Source organism: Eucyclogobius newberryi, unplaced genomic scaffold (assembly GCF_026437365.1).
Source record: "Eucyclogobius newberryi isolate DKJ021-1_F unplaced genomic scaffold, fEucNew1.0.hap1 SCAF_17, whole genome shotgun sequence".
In the NCBI taxonomy this organism is placed as follows: domain Eukaryota; kingdom Metazoa; phylum Chordata; class Actinopteri; order Gobiiformes; family Gobiidae; genus Eucyclogobius; species Eucyclogobius newberryi.
This window is the reverse complement of record NW_027315801.1, coordinates 31,305,428-31,326,608: the sequence shown is the minus strand read 5'-3', so window position 1 is coordinate 31,326,608 and position 21,181 is coordinate 31,305,428. Positions and strand designations below refer to the sequence as shown.

The following is a 21,181-nucleotide window of genomic DNA, read 5'->3' as shown; positions in this document are numbered from 1 at the left end:
GTCCCTCCCCAGTGACACCTGCTATTATTGCATGACGCACTTTATGGGCGTGAAGCCTCCTTAGCTTCTAAATGACTGTGACAGATTAATTACAGGGGTTTTTGCCTGTTTCTCCCTATGTTCTTCTTTTATGTTACTGCTTGCTGTGCGTATTAGTCATTTAAAGATAACAATCAATGGTTATACATTCATAGCAGGCTAAAGTCTTATAATTTAAGTATTTTAACAGCTTTATATTTCGTATTACTTGTTTTCTATTTATAGTTGCAGCAGACGCAGTGCCTGGCTAGTTCTTTCAAAATATAAGATTCACATAGGTTGAAACTTTTGTTTTGAAATTAATTTTAAAGCCACACCGGAAACGTCCTTCAATCTCTCTTCCTGCTTAGCTAGGTTAGCTATTAGCGAGCATTGAACTAACGAGTAGTCTCTTAAAATATTACAGTTGTAGTTATCATGAACTGACTGTTCATACTAGAGTAACTTATTTCAGTTGTTCCATAAGTCAAATAAGCAAGTCATCAAAATGAACATCAGAAACGCACGGGTAAGTAAAAGGAAATCTTTTCAAAAGCCATGCTGTTTCTGTCTGAATGGTGTGATGGTCTGGGCTATGGCTAAGCTACATGTTTAGCTCGACCGGTATCACCAGATTGTGGGCGTGCTACATGCTTAGTTTGTTTTCGTTCTTATTTATTTGTCTGAATAACATGGATTTCAATGTACAACCACAGCCAGAGGACCTTATGAATATGCAGCACTGCAATCTGCTATGTCTTCCTGAAAACTATCAGATGAAATACTATTTCTATCACGGACTATCATGGCCTCAGGTGAATAACGTTACTCATCTCTCTGCACATTCACTAACATAACATCAGTATTTCTGACGTGTTGTTAAAACTTCAGCTGTCCTACATCGCAGAAGACGAAAATGGGAAAATAGTTGGATACGTTCTAGCGAAGATGTAAGATGATTTCCCAAGATGTTTAAACTTGAGTTTTGTCATTGGTTTAAATCCATCTCATTTGTCTTGCAGGGAAGAGGACCCTGATGATGTACCCCATGGACACATCACATCTCTGGTCAGAGTGGAAAAGACTACTAAACCGCACCTACCGTACACTATTATCATTACACATTAGTATCATATTTGTTCTTTTGATTCCTCATTCAGGCTGTGAAGCGCTCTCACAGACGACTGGGCTTGGCTCAGAAACTGATGGACCAGGCGAGTCGGGCCATGATTGAAAATTTCAACGCTAAATATGTCTCTCTTCATGTACGCAAAAGGTACACCCAAGATGCTAAAGACACTTTGCAGAATGCCATCTATTCGGTCCATTAAGTCCATGCTGTACATTTATTTTTTATTTTTTTCACTTCAGTAATCGGGCAGCCTTGCATCTATATTCAAACACACTCAAATTCCAGTAAGTACAATTTTATAGCTTTACCCATAGTATTTGTCAATAGTGTGGTGCATTTATGCGCGTGTATGTGTATAAATGTGTATGTATATAATTTTTATGTATTAAAATATATATATATATTATTATAAATAAAATGTATTTTAGGATCAGTGAAGTGGAGCCTAAGTACTATGCCGATGGAGAAGACGCTTATGCCATGAAGAGAGACCTGGCGCACATGGCTGATGATGTACTGACCTTTTGTTACAATGTGTAAATTGTAGGTTTAATGTCAGATTATTACTTTGTTCTTTTTTCATTTTACCAGCTGAGAAAGTGTGGTGTGCGAGTGTCAGGACAAGACTCGCTGTCTGGCCAGAGCCCATCAGGATCTGGAGATCAAGAGCGAGAGAGTGAGCGAGACAGCGGAGGAGAGAGCAAAGAGCTGAGTGAAGTCAGCGAGGCGACAGAAAGCACAGACGTCAAAGATTCTTCATCTGATTCACAATGATGCAGACCTATAGGCATTTTTTAAAATTAATATCCATTTCAAATTTTTATCTGGGACAGAGAACACAAACCCATTGGCTTCTTAGAGGTTTGCTGTCATCAGGTCCACTGCTTATTTACTTTCTAATATTGGGATGGATAATAAGTGGACAAGGTGTTCTCTTACCCTTTTTATTGGCATGTTGTACAGGTGGCCCAAAGTTCAGAGACAATTTCAAAATTGAAGATGAATATGAACTATTTGCATTAATCAGGTTCTCTATTTAACATACAAAACACAAATAAATCTTTGAAATACTAATGGTCTGTTGTGTTGATATGCAGCTCCACTAAGTACAGATGAAACAAATTAATTATATAACGTTAATAACTGTTCTTAGGCAGCCATTGACAATTCTGCCAATCAAATACAAGCAGATGTGTCATTTTTTGGTGACCTGGATTGGAGGGATGTTACATGGGTATTCATAGCACAAAAATAACTTGCGAAACATGCGTTATTACTTTGGGCATGGACACCCCTCCACAGGTCTGATCTGTAACTTGACCTGGCGGCATCTACTGATTGTCTCCATTGAGAAAATTGAGTTTAATGCCATACTGTGGAACATTGTAGGCAATAACCTATTCTCTATTTGAGGCTTTTGCTTAAAAATCGGTCAAGCTGTTTAACAAACCGCTGTTAACTCGAGCAAGCATTGGAAAAAAGTCTTGAAACGATCCACGCCAATTATTCAGACTGACTCACAAAATGTTAGTCTTTGTCACAAAATCTCAACTCTCACACCTTCAAAAACTCAAATGGAAGGCAGAGTCTCTTTCATGGGTACAATACACGACTGCTGAGCACTTTTCCGAGGTCAATATCTCTATCTATAGTAGGGGTGTCCGAACGCTTTACTGAGGGCCACATTTTGAAACTTGTAGGGAGCAGAGGGCCACAAACACTCGACAATGTTGAAGTGAAGTGAATCATTAGAAATGTTTCATATGATATGGTTTGGATGAGCCTCCACACCTTTACCTTTGATAGGACTTGGAACATTAAAATTAGGTTGGTATAACATCAAAATGCTTGAATTGATCCAATTTTACAGTAAAAAAGTACTACATTTTGTTGTTTGGACCAACTTGGCTTCCTGTTAAGTTGGTCTGTCGGCCGCATTTGGCCCCGGGGCCGTAGTTTTCCTTGATCTACAGGCATATCTCAGGAGAGTCCTCCAAGCTTATAACTAATAGCAAGTTTTGACAGGTCTGATGTCAGTGGCAGCCTGTGTGTAGCCAGAGAGGAGGGACTAATCAGTAAGAACAGCTGGTCTTTGATTGCAGCAGAAAAGGAGGCGGCACTACAGGCCTTGAGGTAAGTTACTCATTCTTGTATAATGCCAAGCTGATGGTTCTATAAATGTGAGAGTGAGAGAGCAGCCCCAGTGTGAAAGACTCGAGACGCAGATGATCGGCACTCCACCCACATCCACACTGAGGGGGAGGAGAAACAGTTGAGCGCTTAGTGCTTTTAACTAACATTTTATAGTTGCTGCTTGTCTGGAGAAGCCACAAGTCAACTCTGCCCATAATAAGGTGAGTGATTAACTTAAATCTTATATGAATAACTTTTATTGTCATTTGAACTCTAGCATGGACTGTGCTGTAAAAGATTATTCCGTTTGATTATTGGCATTTGTATTTTTGATTGCGAAAAACACCCCCTGGCAAAGAGTGTAACCACAGTTGATGGAACGTGTTGGTGCTTGTTGAACTCTAAACATTACTTTCTATATTCAGTGTGTTATTGAAGTTTTTTTTTTTTTTTTTTTTTTTACTGGTTAGTTATAGAATATATATTAAAATGTGGCTTTGTCATGGTCATTCTTGAAATCTGAGTCATAGCTGAACACACTGAAAAAGAATGAGAAGTCTTCTTGAAATATTTACTTGTAATGCGTTTGTGAAATAGAAACAAAGTGACTGTTGTGTAGAGTGCTGATGCTTGATAATAGACCTAATAGAAAAGGGAAGTAAAGGAGGAAAGTGAGACCGAGTGTGACAAGTGTACGAAGGGTGAAGCTCTACTCTTCCCTTTTCTGTTACACAACTTCTATCCATTTTAATTGGCCTATGAATATCTTGTGAAGTTATTTCAATGCTTAACACACATTGCTTTACTTAATTTTACCATTATACCGGTATAAACACTCATATCCACAACATGTGACAATCAAGTCATAATATCTAATCTTCTAATGCATCATTTATTTGGCTACTACAAAGTTAGATATTGAGTTTCCACCGACTTTTATCTAAACTCTCTTCTGACTGGCCTGAATCAGTTTGGATACTTTAACAATAGTCAATACAGACAGTGGACTTGATGATGGCCTTGAACTAGAAACAATGTAGTTGTCCTTTTTGGAATCAGTATTTAAAAAGACATGCTGCATGTTAGTCTGCCCCTATATAGCACGTGCCCTCTTAAGCTTTGACAATCGTCCTACTGAAACTACTTTAAGTACTACAACAAACGTACACCAGGGTTGTATGTCATGTGCTTCAGCCTATTTAAAGTTGCGATGTTACTAGATCTATTTTGGGTTGCCATGTAAGTCAGTCAGAATAGCCAGTGCAGGGGGCCGCAGCACATGCCAACTGCTCTGCTAGTTGTTTAGCAAGAACACAACAACGAGGAAGAGTTTCACGACATGTGTTACAGTAAGATTAATGAGTGCTTTGTTTTTTTTATTTCTAATGTGTGAACATTTGTGTTGTGGGAAGATCAGCAAGCATTCACTTATGTGGCAGTCTACACCAGATTTTTATTATATCAAAAACAAATTGCATGCATCTACATTATACAAATCAATAAGCATAATGTTTATTATATGATTTTTGAAAAATGTAATTTTCACAGAATTCCACCCAGTTGGGACAACAATGACTTCACATGTGAAACCTAGAAAAGACAAGGTTGGAATGGTGGACTATGACACACAAATCAAAGGTAACATCACATAGATATTTGAGAGTGGTTCATTCTGTTGAAAAAGATCACACCTTCGAATTCAGCCGACACCCTTTAATATCTGTTTCACATTGTGTTCATGTCTGTGCCAAGAGGTGCGATGTCAGCTCGTAGACCAGCTCAAAGTGTTAGACCTGCAGCTCGAGCACAAGAGCCAGCAACTTCAGGACCTCACAGATTATCTCCGGAGAAGGGGAGAGATCGAAAGTGAATATGCTAGATCACTTGAAAAACTTGCTGAAAGGTTCACTTCAAGAATAAAACGGTAATTTCTGCCACACACAAATGTAAATGTAAAATTGAAAATGAATGAACTTGATATTTTGTTGTTTTCAATTGTGCCACAGAAAAGACCCGAGCAACCATTCAGTGAGCAAAAGCTGGGTTGCTCTCCTGTCCCAAACCAGAGAAGAAAGTAAGGACCACAACTTACTGAGTGAAACCTGTTGCACTTTCATTATTCAGCCTCTCAACCACTGCCTTGAATACACACAACGCCTGGCTAAAAAGGTAACTGTACTTTACATACTATGCATCTTGCACAATATTGAGGGTTACAGTTTAAACATTGCATGCACTAAAATATCTTAAATGAACTGAATTAGACAGACTTGTGTAGGAAACTTGTATTTGACCTATTCTCCAGCGCTGGGTTAGAATCTCAACTTTGTTTTTGTGTCAGAGTCGGGACATTTGCACAAGTTTACAGGACGGCCTACTCAAAGTCACCACAGAGATGCAGACTGTGAGTGTGAACCAAACCATCTGAGCGATTTTACGTTTCCTTCAGACAAACTAAATCACAGTTGTGCATGTGCAGGCCTGGCGGACATACTACCAGTACCACTCTGACTATGTGAGCGCAGAGGGGAAGCTGAAAGAGGCAGAGAAACAAGAAGAGAAGCACAAAACTGGTGCCAAGAAACTGGAGCGGTTGATAGAAAAAGTGTGACCTGGTTGTTTCGCAAATTTCTCTATGCAGTTTTTCTAGTGGCCTTTTTATCATTTTTTTTGTTATAGAGGCAAATTAAGGTAAAAGACGTCTACCTGAAGTGCAGTAAGGGCAGAAACGATTATCTTCTGAACCTCTCTGCAGCCAACGCCTCCATGAATAAGTATTATCTCCAAGACATCTCCACTCTTATAGACGTGAGTTCCTCTCATTGCAGTCTGTACTCTACACTCTGTATCATACAAAAATAAACATGTATTTGTTTGGCAATGTCCTAATAATGGATTCCCCAGTGCCTTTCACCATGACATGCAAACTGTATTTTTGTATTTTGCTCACCCACCCTTTCTATTTAATATTAATCATCTTTTATAATACAAATCCTAAACTTGTCTGAAAAGGGGAACTAGCTGTTTTGTTTGAGGTTTGTTAATAAAAGACAAGTTGGGGTACAAACAGAAATTCCTCTCATTGTGCTTTTATGGTAAATTACATTGGATAAATATGTATTTTTTTTTGTGTATAACTCATTATCAGCATTTGAAAGTTTGTAAATGAGTCCCTTGTATGGTAGTAGAAAAGCAATGATCTCTAGTTTGATCTCAAATGTTTTAGAAATCTTGCATTATCTTTTCCTCCACTTGTTCCTCAGTGTGCAGACACGGGGTACCACCTCACTCTGAGCAGAGTAATGCAGGCCTTCCTGTCCAGTCGGTGGAGGGCCCAACAGAACCTCACCTTAGGACTAGAGCAGCTTCAGGGAGCAGTGTCTGGCCTGGACCAGAGCCATGACCGGGACACCCTCCTCCAGGACCACTATAACGCCTTCTCTATGCCCCTGCGCTTCAACTATCAGCCCCATGATGAAGACCTGGTGTGGGCTTTGACCCTGTTCAGCCCGTGTCCTTTTCCATGTTTTCACTGCATCTTTTTCTATAACAGAAATGTTTGTGCCCAGGTTACAGAAGTGAGTTTAGAGAGCGAGATGATCTGTGAGCTCGACACCAGGTTCAAACAGATCCAGACCAGGCTAAAAGCTCTGACTGACGAGACAGAGGAGGTAAACAGCCACATTATAGTTAGTATATCATAATGTTCAACACTTTATCCACTGTCGGCTCATTTAATTTGGTTGTTTGTATCGTTAAATCACATAATGTAGTGGTTGCATTGGACTGAAGTGCATTGAAAATGAATTTGAGACTTTCTTGAACGTAACGTAAAAGAACCCTAAAGCAAAAGGCATTATACTCAAGATCAATATGAAGCAAAACAATTATTTTAAATATACAGTAGAAAAAACTATTGGTTTGTCTGTTTTCCAGGCCAGTAAAAGCATGTCTGCAGCTCAGTCGATGCTGGTTGACTGTATATGTGAGGACGACCTGGAGCTCAGTGCAATGGCCCAGGAGAACAGCTCGGAGAGTGTTTCAGTCCAACCCAGTGTTGCCCGCCGTAAAGCCAACGTGCTTGAGCTGGAAACTGCCTACTTCACTGTGAGTTACTCGAGCTACTTTGAATTCTAAAATATAGACTTTGTTAACTGTTACTTTTTGCTGTCACATTTGATCCAGAGAGTGAAAGACTTTCTCGTGAACAGTTCTCTTGTAAATAAACTGCAAGCTAAACATGACTTGCTTAAAGTTGCCTTGGAAAAAGGTATCACTTCTGCATTTCTCACATATCAAATATTTCAAGTAAAAATAAATCCAAGTTGGAAACAGAACTGAAATTTTAATATTTTCCCTTTTTAGCTGAAGCATCAAATGGACATCAGCCAAGGTACAACGAGGTCACAGTTAAGTTTGTGTCAACATTTTCTCTATATTTATTTTAAAATGTCTCTAAAATTGCAGACACAAATTTGCTCGTGTGAAGAAGAATTGTTCGAGTGCAAATCTGATGCACAATCAGAAACTTTTTAATAAAGACCTGTTGTCGTTCATTGCGGTAATTTTAAGAGCTTTTCTTTTTGTTTTTTTCAGATTTTGACATTTATAAGTTACAGTTTTCTTTTTCACCTTCCAGGATTCAGGCCAGCAGATACCAATTGTTGTTGAAAGCTGCATTCGCTTTATAAATCTGAATGGTATGGAAAATAACTCACAAAACAAACACTAACAGAGAACAATACACAAAATATGAAAATAACAGAAATAGCACGGAACATATGCATAAACAAAATCACGACACATTGAAAAACAGATGGTGGTCCCACGTAGTCCAAAATCTGTAGAATTTATCCAGTTCCAAATTGAGTCCAAATGTGCTTTTTATTTTTATTTGGTTTCCATTTCCCTTATGTCCATTATAATGTCCATCCAGTCCTTGACTACAGGTTCGGTGATGGCGTTTTTCATTACCGCCAAATGTGTGCTTCAGAGATCTCCATTGATTGTATTCATGGCAGGAGTTTCAACCCCTCAGGCTTAGGTTACTATATTGATTAAATTTTGTCCACCATCTTATAAAAAGCGAACTATCAAGCTGCTTGGTATGTTGTACTTAAAAATTGGTCATGGCTGCAGAGCAAATGGCCCAGCAGTTTCAGGAACCGCGGCACTGCCTATAGCCTCATGGCTAACCTTAACCTTAACCCTAACCCTACCCGGCGCGGTCAAATAGCGCAGCAGTTTCAGGAGCCGCGGCACTGTAGATACTCCCTTAAAAATCAGGCTGTAATCCACTAATTTCTAGTCAAATCAATCATTCTGGGAAGTATTAGGGTCAGTTTGTACTCCAAACCCACAAATATAAAATTTTACCCTAAAATAATCTTTAAAACATTTTTTTTTTGTGATACCAGCTTTACTCATTCATATATTTAACAATGAAAACCAAGGTGGAATTTAAAATATTATTTTCTCTGTGCAGAGCTTGTTTCTACTTACAATTACTACTTATTACTTATTACTACTTATAATTACAGTAAAACACATCAGAGGCCAAACCTACAGAGTCTCAGCTTCACAAAGGCTCAAGCTAATTGTTTGTACTCCAAAGAGTCAGGAAAAGTTTCAGTTTTAATAGTAGGTAATTTTTTCAGGCATTTTAGGAAAAAATAGGCCCCCCAAGCTGAAGGGGTTTCAAGCCCCAAAATATATAGTTCTGAAATCAAAGGGAATGTCAATGTCATTGGCTTGTGAATAATGAGCTTTGACATTGTTTTACAACAAAACCTGTCACACTTTTCCAACAGAATTCCCCCAGAATGCGATTTTATGTGTTCTCCACTGAGATGTACATAAACTTTCCCATTCTTCGTCAGTCAAAATAAAGTTACCCTCTCTGTCCCATGTAAAAAAAAAAGATCAGTTGAAGTCATCTGGACTCTGTTTTTTGAAGAAATAAAAACGATAAGTTTCTACTCTTATCCAAAAGTCATTCTCAATCTGCGAATCAGGACCGGGAACTCAGATATTTATCCTACTCTGGGTAGGCCCTGCCCACTGGGCGGGACCTCCTGATGAAAAGGTGTTATTGGTTTCACCAGAAACTAAACCTTTGTTTTCTATCAAACTAGACTTGTTTTGATCAAGTATAATAGAACATAATCTGCATTGCAGGCACTTTTATTTAATAGTTTTAATTATGATTGTATTTATTAGTTTCATGAATTAATTAAAAATAAATGTCTTTGCTAGGGCTTCACCATGAGGGAATATTTCGGGTTCCAGGATCTCAAATGGAAGTGAACAGTTTGAGGGATGCATTTGAGCAAGGTAGGGTATATATTTCTTTTTCAGTATTATGTTGTAGCTCTCCCTGTCGAGCATTAATAATGTTGGGCAGTGTGTTGTGGGCTCCACTTTCAGGAGAGGACCCTCTGACCCAGCAGAGGTACAACCTAGACTCAGTGGCTGGAGTCCTAAAACTGTACTTTCGAGGTCTGAAGAACCCACTGTTTCCTCTTGAGAGCACAGGCCAACTACTGGAGTATGCACGTGAGTGTGTGATGGGATTAATAGCTTTAATCTGTGAATTGGGGATAAAAACATTTTTTCCCCCTTAGAAATAAAGGGTGAAGCTGACCGAGCAGCTCAGCTTAAAATGGTTGTTGCTTCTTATCCGAAGCCCATCATTGTTGTTATGAGATACCTTTTCGCATTCCTACATCAGTAAGTATAAAATACACAGGCCAACTCGCTGAAATATGCCCATATTGAGTTGATCATACTTCAATCGGGTGAATAGCAATACACTTGTCTTTAATGTGCATTTGTTTTGTGTGACTAGTGTGTCTCAGTACAGTGACGAGAACATGATGCAGCCGTACAATCTGGCTGTGTGTTTTGGCCCGAGTCTTGTGCGTGGAGCAAGTGAGGATGATGCGGTGATGCTGCAGCCTCAGATCAATGACCTAGTGAAGAGCATCATCCTTTTACACGAGCTGATCTTCCCCAGTCAGAGTGAAGTCCCAGGCCCTGTCTATGAGAAGTGCATGACGGAGGAGGATGACTGGTAAGAAAACAGATGATTTACTATTAAAAACAAATCCTATTGTTCTTTGCCCAATCATTTCATGTATTAAAATTTGAGCATCTGAAAATGATTTTTTTTTTTACATTTCAGTGAACCAGTCATGGAAGAAGAGGCGGAAGTTGTAGAAACATCCCAAGGTACAGATTGTTAGAGTCAGCTAACTATTGCATTTTAGCTGCTGTAATGGCAACTTACAGTCTGTTTTTCACTCTAGATTCAGAGGTGAATATCTCTGTTGAGCAGAGTTCTGTGCCAATTCAGAAAAAGGCTGAGAGACCCAGAGCCAACAGCTGTGCCTCAAGTGAGAAAGGCAAGTGGGCTGCAGCGTCAGCAGGGGGCAGTATTGGTTCAAGTGGAAAAGGAATGCTTCAAATTCCATTGGGACATCAGTTCATTCCAAGACGTGTCTACTCTCCTGGCTTTGTGCGCAAAGAGTAAGTTAGATAAGATAATCCTTTATTGTCCCACATGGGGAAAGTTGTACAAGATGGTGTCACAGCTGGCATTTGTGTGATGAATTACACAATATTTGTCTCTGTATTTCTATGTTTACAGGTTACGTGAAAGCATATCCAATGAAGATATTGTACAGTTAGACAAGGTTTGTTTTCCACTTAAGATATTCATGAGTTTCAGCTTCTTGTTTTTAATACATTTTGAGGAATTTTCAACTCATATATATATTTTTAAATTGTTAATGTCTATGGCAACGGTCCAAGTTTCTCTAAGCTATTCTACAGATGTATTTGAATAAGTGTTAGTACAAAAGCTATAGGGACATATACACAGGTAGAAGGTAACTAATTACTAATATGTTACTGTAATTGAGTAGATTTTGGGGTAAATGTACTTTTTTGAGTGGATTTTTAAATGTGTTCCGGTACTTGCAATTGAGTACAATTTTAGCAATGTAATTGTAATTACCGGTAGTTAAATTTAAATCATCAGAGTAGTTCCAATGTACAGCTGCCTCATCTGTCTTTGCCCCTTTCTAAACCTACAAACACACAAAACATCGCTGCGTCGTCTGGCCAGTTCAAAGAATATGCGGATTGTCATATTAAACAACTTAATTATGCTTTACATTGTTTTGTTTTTTCTTGTGTACTTTTACCTAAGTACAGATTTGGAAGCAGTAGTTGTAATTGAGCACTTTTTACCTTATTTTTTTAATATTATTTTGTGTATTTATTTTTAATTCGTTTTTCTTGAGTACAAATATTCTGTACTCTCTCCTTCTGCCCGTTTCATTACTATTTATATTTGATTTATTTTTTCTGATAGGATGTGTGTCACCAGATGGACTCTGTCTTCAAGGAGCTTCTTGCTCGACAAGCCTCACCCAGCAGCACCTTCAGTCCCTCTGCCCGGGCTCCCCAAAAGATAGGGAGACGAGATGTGCGACGGGGGAGAGGAGCGGGCCTGTTTAAGTCTGCAGACGCCTTTGACTGAAGAGCTGTACTCCATGGATGACAAGAAGGATGATACAAAAGTAAACAGAGTTGTAAAGTGACAGCAGCTTTCAGCACATGTATTCTTATCTGGCCTTTTCACCAGGAGGCACTTTGACCCTCCTGCGACTGCCCACCCTGTCCATACATTATTTGCAGACTAATAAACAAAACTGTATTACTTGAAAGTAAAACAAATTATTCAGAAATGTTTAGTCTTGAACCTTGAAACTGCACTTGCCCTGCGTAATTATCAGTTAATTACCCCAAATGTTTAATTTTCTAATAATTTCAATAATCAGTTGTCTGAGAAAAATGAAATAAATATGAATTCTGTTCTGGCCCAGTTGTCATTTCACTTGTATTGTAACTATTATTATTATTATTATTATTATTTTTTTAAATCTTGTATATTCTTCGTTCATATTAGTTTTAGAGGTCTTGGAGTTGTTGTTTCATTGGGCCGGTGAAACCATGGGTGACACAGGTGGATATTGTATTGAGATCATAGATATTGCTGCGTCTGAAAGTCCACACTCGTTCCCCTCGTTCACTACATAGTCCTGCACTATTTAGCACACGATACAGTGCACTCGGACACTCGGCTCACTACAGGACTACCCACAGTGCCGATGCATTTGTTTTATATCATTGTATCATTGTATGTATAAATGTGTCATGTATTGGTTAATTTTACTGATTGTTTTATTATCCTATGTTTGTTTATTTTGTGTTTTAACAAAAAGAGAACGTTTCTCATTGGGGTGTCCCTGTATAAATACATTAAATTACTATATTCTCCTCGCCACGGGTCACGTGAGTCGCGGGTGAAAAAAGTCTGCAAAACTTACATAAAAATAGATTTATGCAATAAATAATGGTCAAATCCGTCTGGAAAGCACATATTAGTGGAATAATAGCAAATAATCCCCATACAAGTCATGGATCTCAACTTTTGATGCCGACTGAAGCTAAGGTAAGCGGCTAATGCTAGCAACGTTGTGACGTAAGAGTCAACAGCGTATTTAAACAGCTCTTCTGCTTCGTTCAGACGTGTTCAAATAACCACGCAGTTTCAGGAGCCGCGGCTCTGTGGACACTCCCTCCAGTTAAAGACCCGTCACTGTTGCTTTTCCAGCTCTCAATGTATTGTAGTCATGGATCTATTATGATTGTAGTCGATATTATAATAGATCCATGGTATAGAGACTTCTTCTGTTACTGTTAATGGCGGTTGGCAGTCCCCATATTGCCACTTACTGACTTACTGTAGCTGTGCCATGAATCTATTATATTCAGGATAATATAATAGATCCATGTGTTAGTTGTAACTTCTTCTTAGGTGTTTTATGGCGGTTGGTATCCATACTACTACTACTACTACTACTACTACTAATAATAATAATAATAATAATAATAATAATAATAACTTTTATTTATATAGCGCTTTTCAGTGACCCAAAGACGCTGAACATATATTTACAGACAGGGGGGGACAACACGTACAATACACATTAATATACAGATAAAATGAACAAGACAGAAGAAGTAGAGAGAAAAAGATGGGGATGTAACAGGGGGTAGAAGAGTAGGCAATGGGGTAGAGGAGGCTAGGGGTAGGGGAGGTCATAGGCTTGGGTGAAGAGGTATGTTTTTAGGCGGGATTTGAATGTTGTGAGTGAGTACTACTACTACTTATACCACTATATACCAAATAAAACAAGTGGCTGCGTCCAAATGTGTACTATTCCCTACATAGGGCACGAATATATATATATATATATATATATATATATATATAAATATATATGGCATATATATACATAGGGAACCATAATAGTATATATATTATATATATATATATATATATATATATATATATATATATATATAATATATATATTGCATATATATAAGATAAGATAAGATAAGATATTCCTTTATTGTCCCACATGGGGAAATTTCATTGGTGCAACGCAGGTAGATACAGAGGTAGATACAGAAGAACAGATCACTTATAGGAAGTCTGAAAAACACTTTCAGTAGAAGATCTCCTATAAATAAATAAAAACTCCCATAGACAAATGAATAAATAAATACATAAATACCATTGCATGTGATCACGACAGTAATTGCACATGAATATGTGTCACGACAGCACATAGATTGCACATGAATTTCATAGTAATTGCACATGAATTGCACATGAATTCCAACAGCAATTGCACATATGACAGAATTGCACATGGTTAGGTCAGTATTGCGAGTGTTCAGTACTAACAGTTTTTGTTATAAAGTCTGACAGCAGCAGGAAGCAAAGACCTACGGAACCTTTCCTTCACACAGCGAGGGTGGATCAGTCTCTCACTGAAGCTGCTCTCCAGAGCGGACAGAGTGTCCTGCAGGGGGCGACACTCATGGTCAAGCATGGATGTGAGTTTAGCCAGGACCCTCCTGTCCCCCACCTCCTGCACCGAGTCCAGAGCACAGCCCAGGACGGAGCTGGACTTCTTGATGACTTTGTCCAGCCTCTTCCTCTCCCTCTCTGTGATGCTGCTGCTCCAGCAGACCACACCTACAGGAGCTGATGCCACCACAGAGTCGTAGAAGGTCTTCAGGAGTGGCCCTGTCACTCCAAAAGACCTGAGTCTCCTCAGGAGGTAGAGACGACTCTGGCTCTTCCTGTACAGTGCGTCCGTGTTATGAGTCCAGTCCAGTTTGTGGTTCAGATGAACACCCAGGTACTTGTATGAGTCCACTCTCTCAATGTCCCGTCCCTGGATGTTCACTGGTGAGGGGGCAGTGGGGTGGCGTCTGCGGAAATCCACCACCATCTCCTTGGTCTTCCCCGCGTTGATGAGGAGGTGGTTCCGCTGACACCAGTCCACAAAGTATACACACATCCGTATATACATAGGGAACTATAATAGTATATATATATATATGGCATATATATGCATAGGGAAATATATATATATATATATATATATATATATATATATATATATATATATATATATATATATATATATATATATATATATATATATATATATATATATATATATATATATATATATATAGCCACTTGTTTTATTTGGTCTCATGTGTTCTTTACGCTGACGTGGTCCACACATGACAATCCCATAATCCTTTGCTACGTCATCTCTGCGCATGCGTTGTAACGTTACGCTGAGGCGGACTTCCTTTTTCTCGCTGAAGAAACCAACAAGCTGCAGTTTTACCTTCTCTTTGGGAACACCACACATCTTCAGTTCAAACACAAACATGATCCGGATTGCGGCTTTCCTCGCTCTGGTTGTGGCTGTTTGCTCAGGTATGTTTGAGTCTGGGAATGAAAGAGGTGTTTGGCTTTTAGATCATGCTAATGCTGGTTACACGGCTTTTCTATGAACGGGGGAACTACACGAATACTAGCATAGGCTACTTCAGGCTCCACATCCCCAATAGTTGTGCATAAATGTGGTTTTACAGCATAATATATTGCAGCCTATAACCCTGACCCAGGTCTCGTGAGCATGGACACTATGACCCCCACATCTCCTGTATGAATACGTGTCTTTCTGAGCAGCTGCATTAGCATGCTTCATGCTGACAGTCTAAATGTTAAAACGAATATGTGATATGATTAAATGTTTGACAGGAGAGAGCTGCACAGAGCCTGTCATTACTCCATCGGCCTACACCACGTCAGACGCGGTCATCTCCTCAGAATCTGTCTTCATTGTTGAACTGAGCTTGACCTGTGCAAACGGGGCGCAGGTAAACGTAATGTCCCCTGACCCATCACTATAATGACTGCACACACTTCTCACACTTTCTTTGTCCCCAGAGTGTAACTCTTTATGCAGATGTGAATGGCAGACAGTTCCCTGTCACTCGAGGCCAGGACGTAGGCAAATACCAGGTGAGACCAGTATAGTTCAAATACTCCAATAAAGGACACATGGCACCAATGACTTGATTGAAGTGATTGAATTGGACAAATTTAAATGAGTAATAACTGCCAATTCAGAATGGATAAATCATTTTGGATAAGAGGTTAAAGGTCTTCCTCATAACCTTGACCAGTCTACTTTTTGAGACTTAAGTTACTTTCGAGCTTGTCTGGAGGTTCGCACAGCTATAAATGTCCTGATTGATTCCATCTTTCTTGTGTAATAGTGGACAACTGGACATTCATTAGATGCAATCCTTGCACCTTGAATTTTTGAGGCTACTTATTGAGATAGATTTGATTAACTTGAGTTGATTTGGTTTCAGGTTTCATGGAGCATGCCTCACAAACAGGCTGCCTCTGGGACGTATCCAGTCAAATTCTTCGATGAAGAGGCCTACAGCGCTCTGCGCAAGGTGTGTATTCAACCTTTCCATCAGAACATGAGTTACACCCAAACAGATGTGTTCATTTCATGTTGTATTTTAAGGCCCAGAGGAATAATGAAGATGTGAATGCCATCCAGCCTCTTTTCTCCGTCAACATTGACCACCGGGTGAGATTTTATGAAAAAGACTTAATGCAATTTTATTTTCACAATATTGTTGACAATATTGTTGCTTTACTCTGTGGAGATAGATTTAACATCCAGGTTAAATAGTATTCAACACTGTTGCTGTGTCTAGTAAAGTTTTGTTTTCTGTCCATCAATCTTGTTTTAATCTCGTTTTTAATCTTTCTGCAGGGAGCCTGGAGTGGCCCTTGGGTGTCAACTGAGATAGTGGCTGCACTCATCGGCATCTTGGTCTATTACTTGGCTTTCAGTGCAAAGAGCACAATCCAGGCATAAACTGAACACTAATGTTTTAACAATTGGATCATGATGAAATAAATATGAAAGACTGGCTTCTTATCAGAGTTGACCAACATCTTTAAGTCATCTTTAATGAGGAAGGTCTGCTGCACTCTTATTTTTATTCAGACCGTGTCTGTGCTCTCTATCTTGGCCATTGACAGCTTTTCTTTTGTGGATTTGTCTTGTCAAAACTTTTTTAGTTGTATTTTTTATTAAATCTCAACCAATAAACCTGGACCACAAGGTTGAAGTTCATAGAAACCACCTGGATGCACTGATCAAAGATTAAGAATGCTTAAGGAATCTCCATAATGTTGAGTGCACTGGCTGGTGTGAAGGTGCTGAATGAAAATGTCTCTTTCAGTAAAATTAATAAATGGCTTTTTCATTTTGCAATTCTGTTGTATTTCCTTATGCAATAGACCACTGATGGAGTGTTTCCCTTTCCTCTAATGCTATATGCTGTCATTGTGTAGATCTTATTGTTTTAGATTTAAGAGTCTAGATCATGGCTTAAAGACTGACTCTGAGACCTCAAATCTCCTTAGACTATAGCTAAAAGTGTGAAAGATGTACGAGCAGATAATCTCAAAACAAGAGTACGGTCTTCTGTAAAAGTAATTTATACAGTTTGTAGGGTTTTGCTCAAAGGCATATGTCTCAAATGAAAGCAAACTTGTATGGAGATGTTTCATATTTGTCCATGTGGTCGACCCCTGGAGGGTAAGTTCTTTTTGGAGAGACTTCAGTGAACATGGGTATTTCTGTCTATAGAATTCCTCAACAGTCGACATGGAACAAACACACAGCAGCTGATCCGGGATCGTGTCACGTATGAAAAAACCTCTGACACTATAGTAAGATAATCAGTGGCCTTCTTTTAGTTTGAATTAAGTTCAAGTTTTAATTTGCAGTGACAAGTGTTGAGCACACGGGGGCAGCTTTGTGCTGCAGGTCACTGCTTAGTGTCCAGTGCACACTGCCAAGTTACTGCAGTCTTTAGGCAGCAGTTAATGTAAAATAATTAATTGTTTAATAGACTGGAACACGTCATTCCATCACTAAAATGTGTCATCTTTATAGGTCCATTTAATTATTAGTAGTTTCCCCACAGATACACATTTGCACTGTCCATTTCAGGCCACCTCTTCTACATTCTGAACAACACATGTCACTTTTCACCGCCCCTTCAAGACTAATGTTGTATATGAGTAACATGACCCTCCTGCATAAACACTGCAGAGTCGAGAGAATTTAGCAACTTTCTCATATGACAGCTTTTCTGTGTCTGTCAGTAAATGCAGCCTCGCTTTTGAAGGGTGAGCGCCTGTCATCTGTCTTCCATCATCTTGGCACAGCTGGTTGTTCAGAAAACACTTTCAGATTGGATCCACACTGGTATTATTACTGTGGGAAATGGGGTTGTTGGAATATAAGTAGCAAATGGCATAGGGCTGTTTTAATTGATCCTTTAATTGTTACAAATAATAGGCAGTTGTTAAATAAATAATAAATAATGTGGATTGCATTTGAAATAGGCTACTGGACACAAGAATGCATCTGGTTTCTTTTAAAATCTATAGAGGTGAACTTGTCATTGCCAATGCACTTCTATATCACGTGGGTTGAGGGAGGGTGGGCTCATTGTTTTCATGTAAATAATGCAAAGGGAGGTCCATGTTTTTCTTTGGCTGTAATGCATCTCTGTCCCTCATTCATGACCCCGTGACCCACAAGAAATTGGCAATAATTATGTGATAAAATACGTAGAAAATACTGAATAAATAAAAGTGTGAATAGAAAAAACAAATTGTGCTGACCTTGGTCTTTCCTTTGCAGAGGTTTAGCCCAGGTTCACACAATTGAGGCCCATCCCTTCCCATTGTATGCAATATTTTTAGTCATTTGTCTCTGGAAATAAACATTTAGAGACATTTGATTACTTTGATATAGCACAATAGCAAGAATATACAAATGTCTATAGGCATACCCTAAAGAAAAATATTTTTCAAGTAAAAATGGAGCTGACTGAATATTGCTTTTCATGTGTGCATATTCTGTAGTAAATGTTATTATGACACATTTTCAAAGACCTAGGAGGTGAGATGGTGAGAATATGCATAAAGCAGGATGGGATTTGGAAAGTGTTTTGGGTTTTGAGACAGAGCAAAACCAGAGTGACATCAGAAACATTACTGAGATCCAGTAAAGTGTAAGGAGGGGTTGTCGCACGAATTATTCTCACATGAAGTCACACTCTGTACCTCATATAAACACTGTTTTTTACTGCTCACACGTTTTGTAAATCCCAAAAACAAAAATCAGGCAAACCCAATAATAAGTATCTTCACGCCTGCTTCCCCTTCCGACCACTGAAATAATAACATATTGTTCTGCTTAAGTGTGAGTGTACGCAGGTACTCGTGTACACAGAAAACAAATAGGAATCGAAATAGGCTTCTGAAGTATTTTGTTTTTGGTACATACTAGTGCCGGTAATTCTTACACCACTGGCGATTAATTAAACGCTATACTGCGGAATGTCCCGGACGAAGCAGTAACATCTCTAAATTACATGAAAAGTTACATAGTGCACTTTAAAAATATGTTAATGGTGATGTAGACGAAGACATGAACATGCTGGCAAATGCGAGGCTGCTGTGCTGAGTCATCATTATATATTTATAATAGGCCTTTGTGAGCCTAATTATTATTATATCCCTTTTGTGTATTTTTTTAATTTTCATCTTGATTTTTCTTGATCTTAGTGGACTGCGGACTTCCTCTCTATCCTGCAGTCTTTGTGCATATGCTTGAGACAGTCGATAAAGTCAATAACAGGCCCATATGTGAGTGCGTTTGTCCTCTTTGGGCTCCCTGATAATCCTCTTTCCAGTCGAGTGGCCTTTTAAGAAACAACCTTATACGGAGAAAAGCACCAATGCCTTTACTCCAACACGAGACACCTCTTCACACATCACAGTCAGAGGTCAGCCACGTCTAAGGCCTGCTTTTTCTTTGTGTTCGGCTCAGAGTTGGCAGTGGGCCATCCTGTTAAACGGGAGCAGACACATCACAACAAACCAGCAGTGGGCCCATAAATCTTGTAAAAGCATGTCTGTATAAAATACAGTTTTATCAGGCTCCGTTTGTACTAGAAAGAAATTGCCGGCTTTTGTTTTATCGTGAATACACGACAGTCTTTGATAATCAAAACAAGGTGGGGAAGAGTGATAAACCCCTCCTGATCTCCTTGGATATCCTGGGAATAGTTCTCCTCTCATGCTGTATCTATAGAAAAATATGAATACAAGTGTGACTATATTTGGACAAAAGCAGCTATATCGCATCCTCAATCAAACATTGTATATAATTAAAAGGAACGTGAGAAAATAAGTGTTTGGAAGGGACTGATTCCAAAAGTAGTGTCAGCGTGCTCTTACACCCGTGAAGAGCTCTTAATCATCAGAACTACAACTCCTACAGATCTAGTTCCAGTTCTTTTTAACATCTGCTGCAGAAGAGGAAAGCACCACATTTGTACACTCTTACCTGGGACTTTCCTCTTTAACGTGAACTCACTTTTCAACAAACTGGCGCTGCAGATGAGACGAAACAGAAACTTTTCTTCATCTCCTGTTTTGTGCTTCACCGAGACGTGGCTCAGCTCAGATGTACTGTACAGCTGGAGGGTTTCCAGCTGCTCCACACGGACAGACAAAGGGATCTCTCCGGGGGAAACACAGGAGACGGAGTCTGTTTTTACATTAACAACGTCTGGTCTTCAGATGTGACTGTGATCATCAAGGACTGTTCTCTGCTCTGGAATATATTTTCATCAACTGCAAACCATTCTAATCTCCACTTGAGTACATCTCATTCATTCTGGCCGCTGTTTACACACCACCAAACATGTAAGAGAGCGCACGCTTGCGGACCAGGTTTTGAGTGTGGAGCGGACCTTCCCGGACTCCTTGTGTATTATCCTTGGCGATTTTAACAAGGGAAATATCAGCCATAAACTACTAAAGTACAAACAGTTTATTAAAGTCCCGACCAGAGATCAGAAAACGCTTGATCACTGTTACACAACCCTCAGCAACGCCTTCCGCCCTGTGGCCCGAGCTGCTCTTTAGATCATGCCATGGTTCACCTGATCCTCACGTGCATACAGAGGCTGAAGCTCTCCAAACCTGTAGTGAGGACTTCTAAGAAGTGGACCAATGAGGCAGTGGAGGAGCTACGTGTGTGTTTGGACATCACAGACTGGGAGGTTTTCAGAGCTGTCACAGATAGTTTGGATGAGTATGCGGACATTGTGACATCATATATTTGATTCTGTGAGGACAGCATTACACCCACACAAATCAAAGTAACTTTGAATAATGACACACCCTGGTTTGCACAAAAACTGAGGCAGTTAAGGCAGCAGCGCACAGGGCCGGTGATAGAGATGCAAAGTATGGATTTAGCAGGGAGGTCGAGAGCTAGATCACGTCTGAAGCAGCAGTTCTCTGACAACAACCCCGCCTCTGTGTGG

At 39.3% G+C, this 21,181-nt stretch overlaps 3 protein-coding genes across 4 annotated transcripts; all 3 read left to right on the top strand.

Moving 5' to 3' along the window:
* The first annotated feature begins 339 nt into the window (after positions 1-339).
* naa10 (N-alpha-acetyltransferase 10, NatA catalytic subuni) lies at positions 340-2,224 on the top strand. Its single transcript, XM_072450008.1, has 8 exons — positions 340-547; positions 735-833; positions 910-968; positions 1,041-1,086; positions 1,179-1,294; positions 1,390-1,434; positions 1,579-1,663; positions 1,742-2,224. The coding sequence occupies exons 1-8, from the start codon at positions 527-529 to the stop codon at positions 1,922-1,924; spliced, it is 654 nt and encodes a 217-aa protein (XP_072306109.1). The 5' UTR covers positions 340-526; the 3' UTR covers positions 1,925-2,224.
* A 1,121-nt stretch (positions 2,225-3,345) lies between these two features.
* Positions 3,346-12,036, top strand: LOC140363443 (rho GTPase-activating protein 4-like). 2 transcript variants are annotated; one of them, XM_072450006.1, is made up of 22 exons: positions 3,349-3,504; positions 4,832-4,921; positions 5,036-5,207; positions 5,290-5,452; positions 5,625-5,687; positions 5,763-5,888; positions 5,963-6,091; positions 6,547-6,768; positions 6,853-6,954; positions 7,220-7,390; positions 7,469-7,553; positions 7,649-7,676; positions 7,751-7,844; positions 7,923-7,983; positions 9,539-9,616; positions 9,710-9,838; positions 9,907-10,012; positions 10,131-10,355; positions 10,467-10,513; positions 10,591-10,810; positions 10,932-10,977; positions 11,661-12,036. In XM_072450006.1, exons 2-22 carry the CDS (start codon positions 4,855-4,857, stop codon positions 11,826-11,828), a joined length of 2,502 nt encoding a protein of 833 aa, XP_072306107.1. In that variant the 5' UTR covers positions 3,349-3,504; positions 4,832-4,854; the 3' UTR covers positions 11,829-12,036. The 2 variants fall into 2 exon arrangements, with proteins under 2 accessions (XP_072306108.1, XP_072306107.1); XM_072450007.1 differs by lacking the exon at positions 6,547-6,768 and having other exon boundaries at positions 3,346-3,504.
* A 3,011-nt stretch (positions 12,037-15,047) lies between these two features.
* Positions 15,048-17,037, top strand: ssr4 (signal sequence receptor, delta). The gene is made up of 6 exons (XM_072450005.1): positions 15,048-15,164; positions 15,492-15,610; positions 15,681-15,755; positions 16,112-16,201; positions 16,276-16,341; positions 16,531-17,037. Exons 1-6 carry the CDS (start codon positions 15,116-15,118, stop codon positions 16,633-16,635), a joined length of 504 nt encoding a protein of 167 aa, XP_072306106.1. The 5' UTR covers positions 15,048-15,115; the 3' UTR covers positions 16,636-17,037.
* Positions 17,038-21,181: the final 4,144 nt, after the last annotated feature.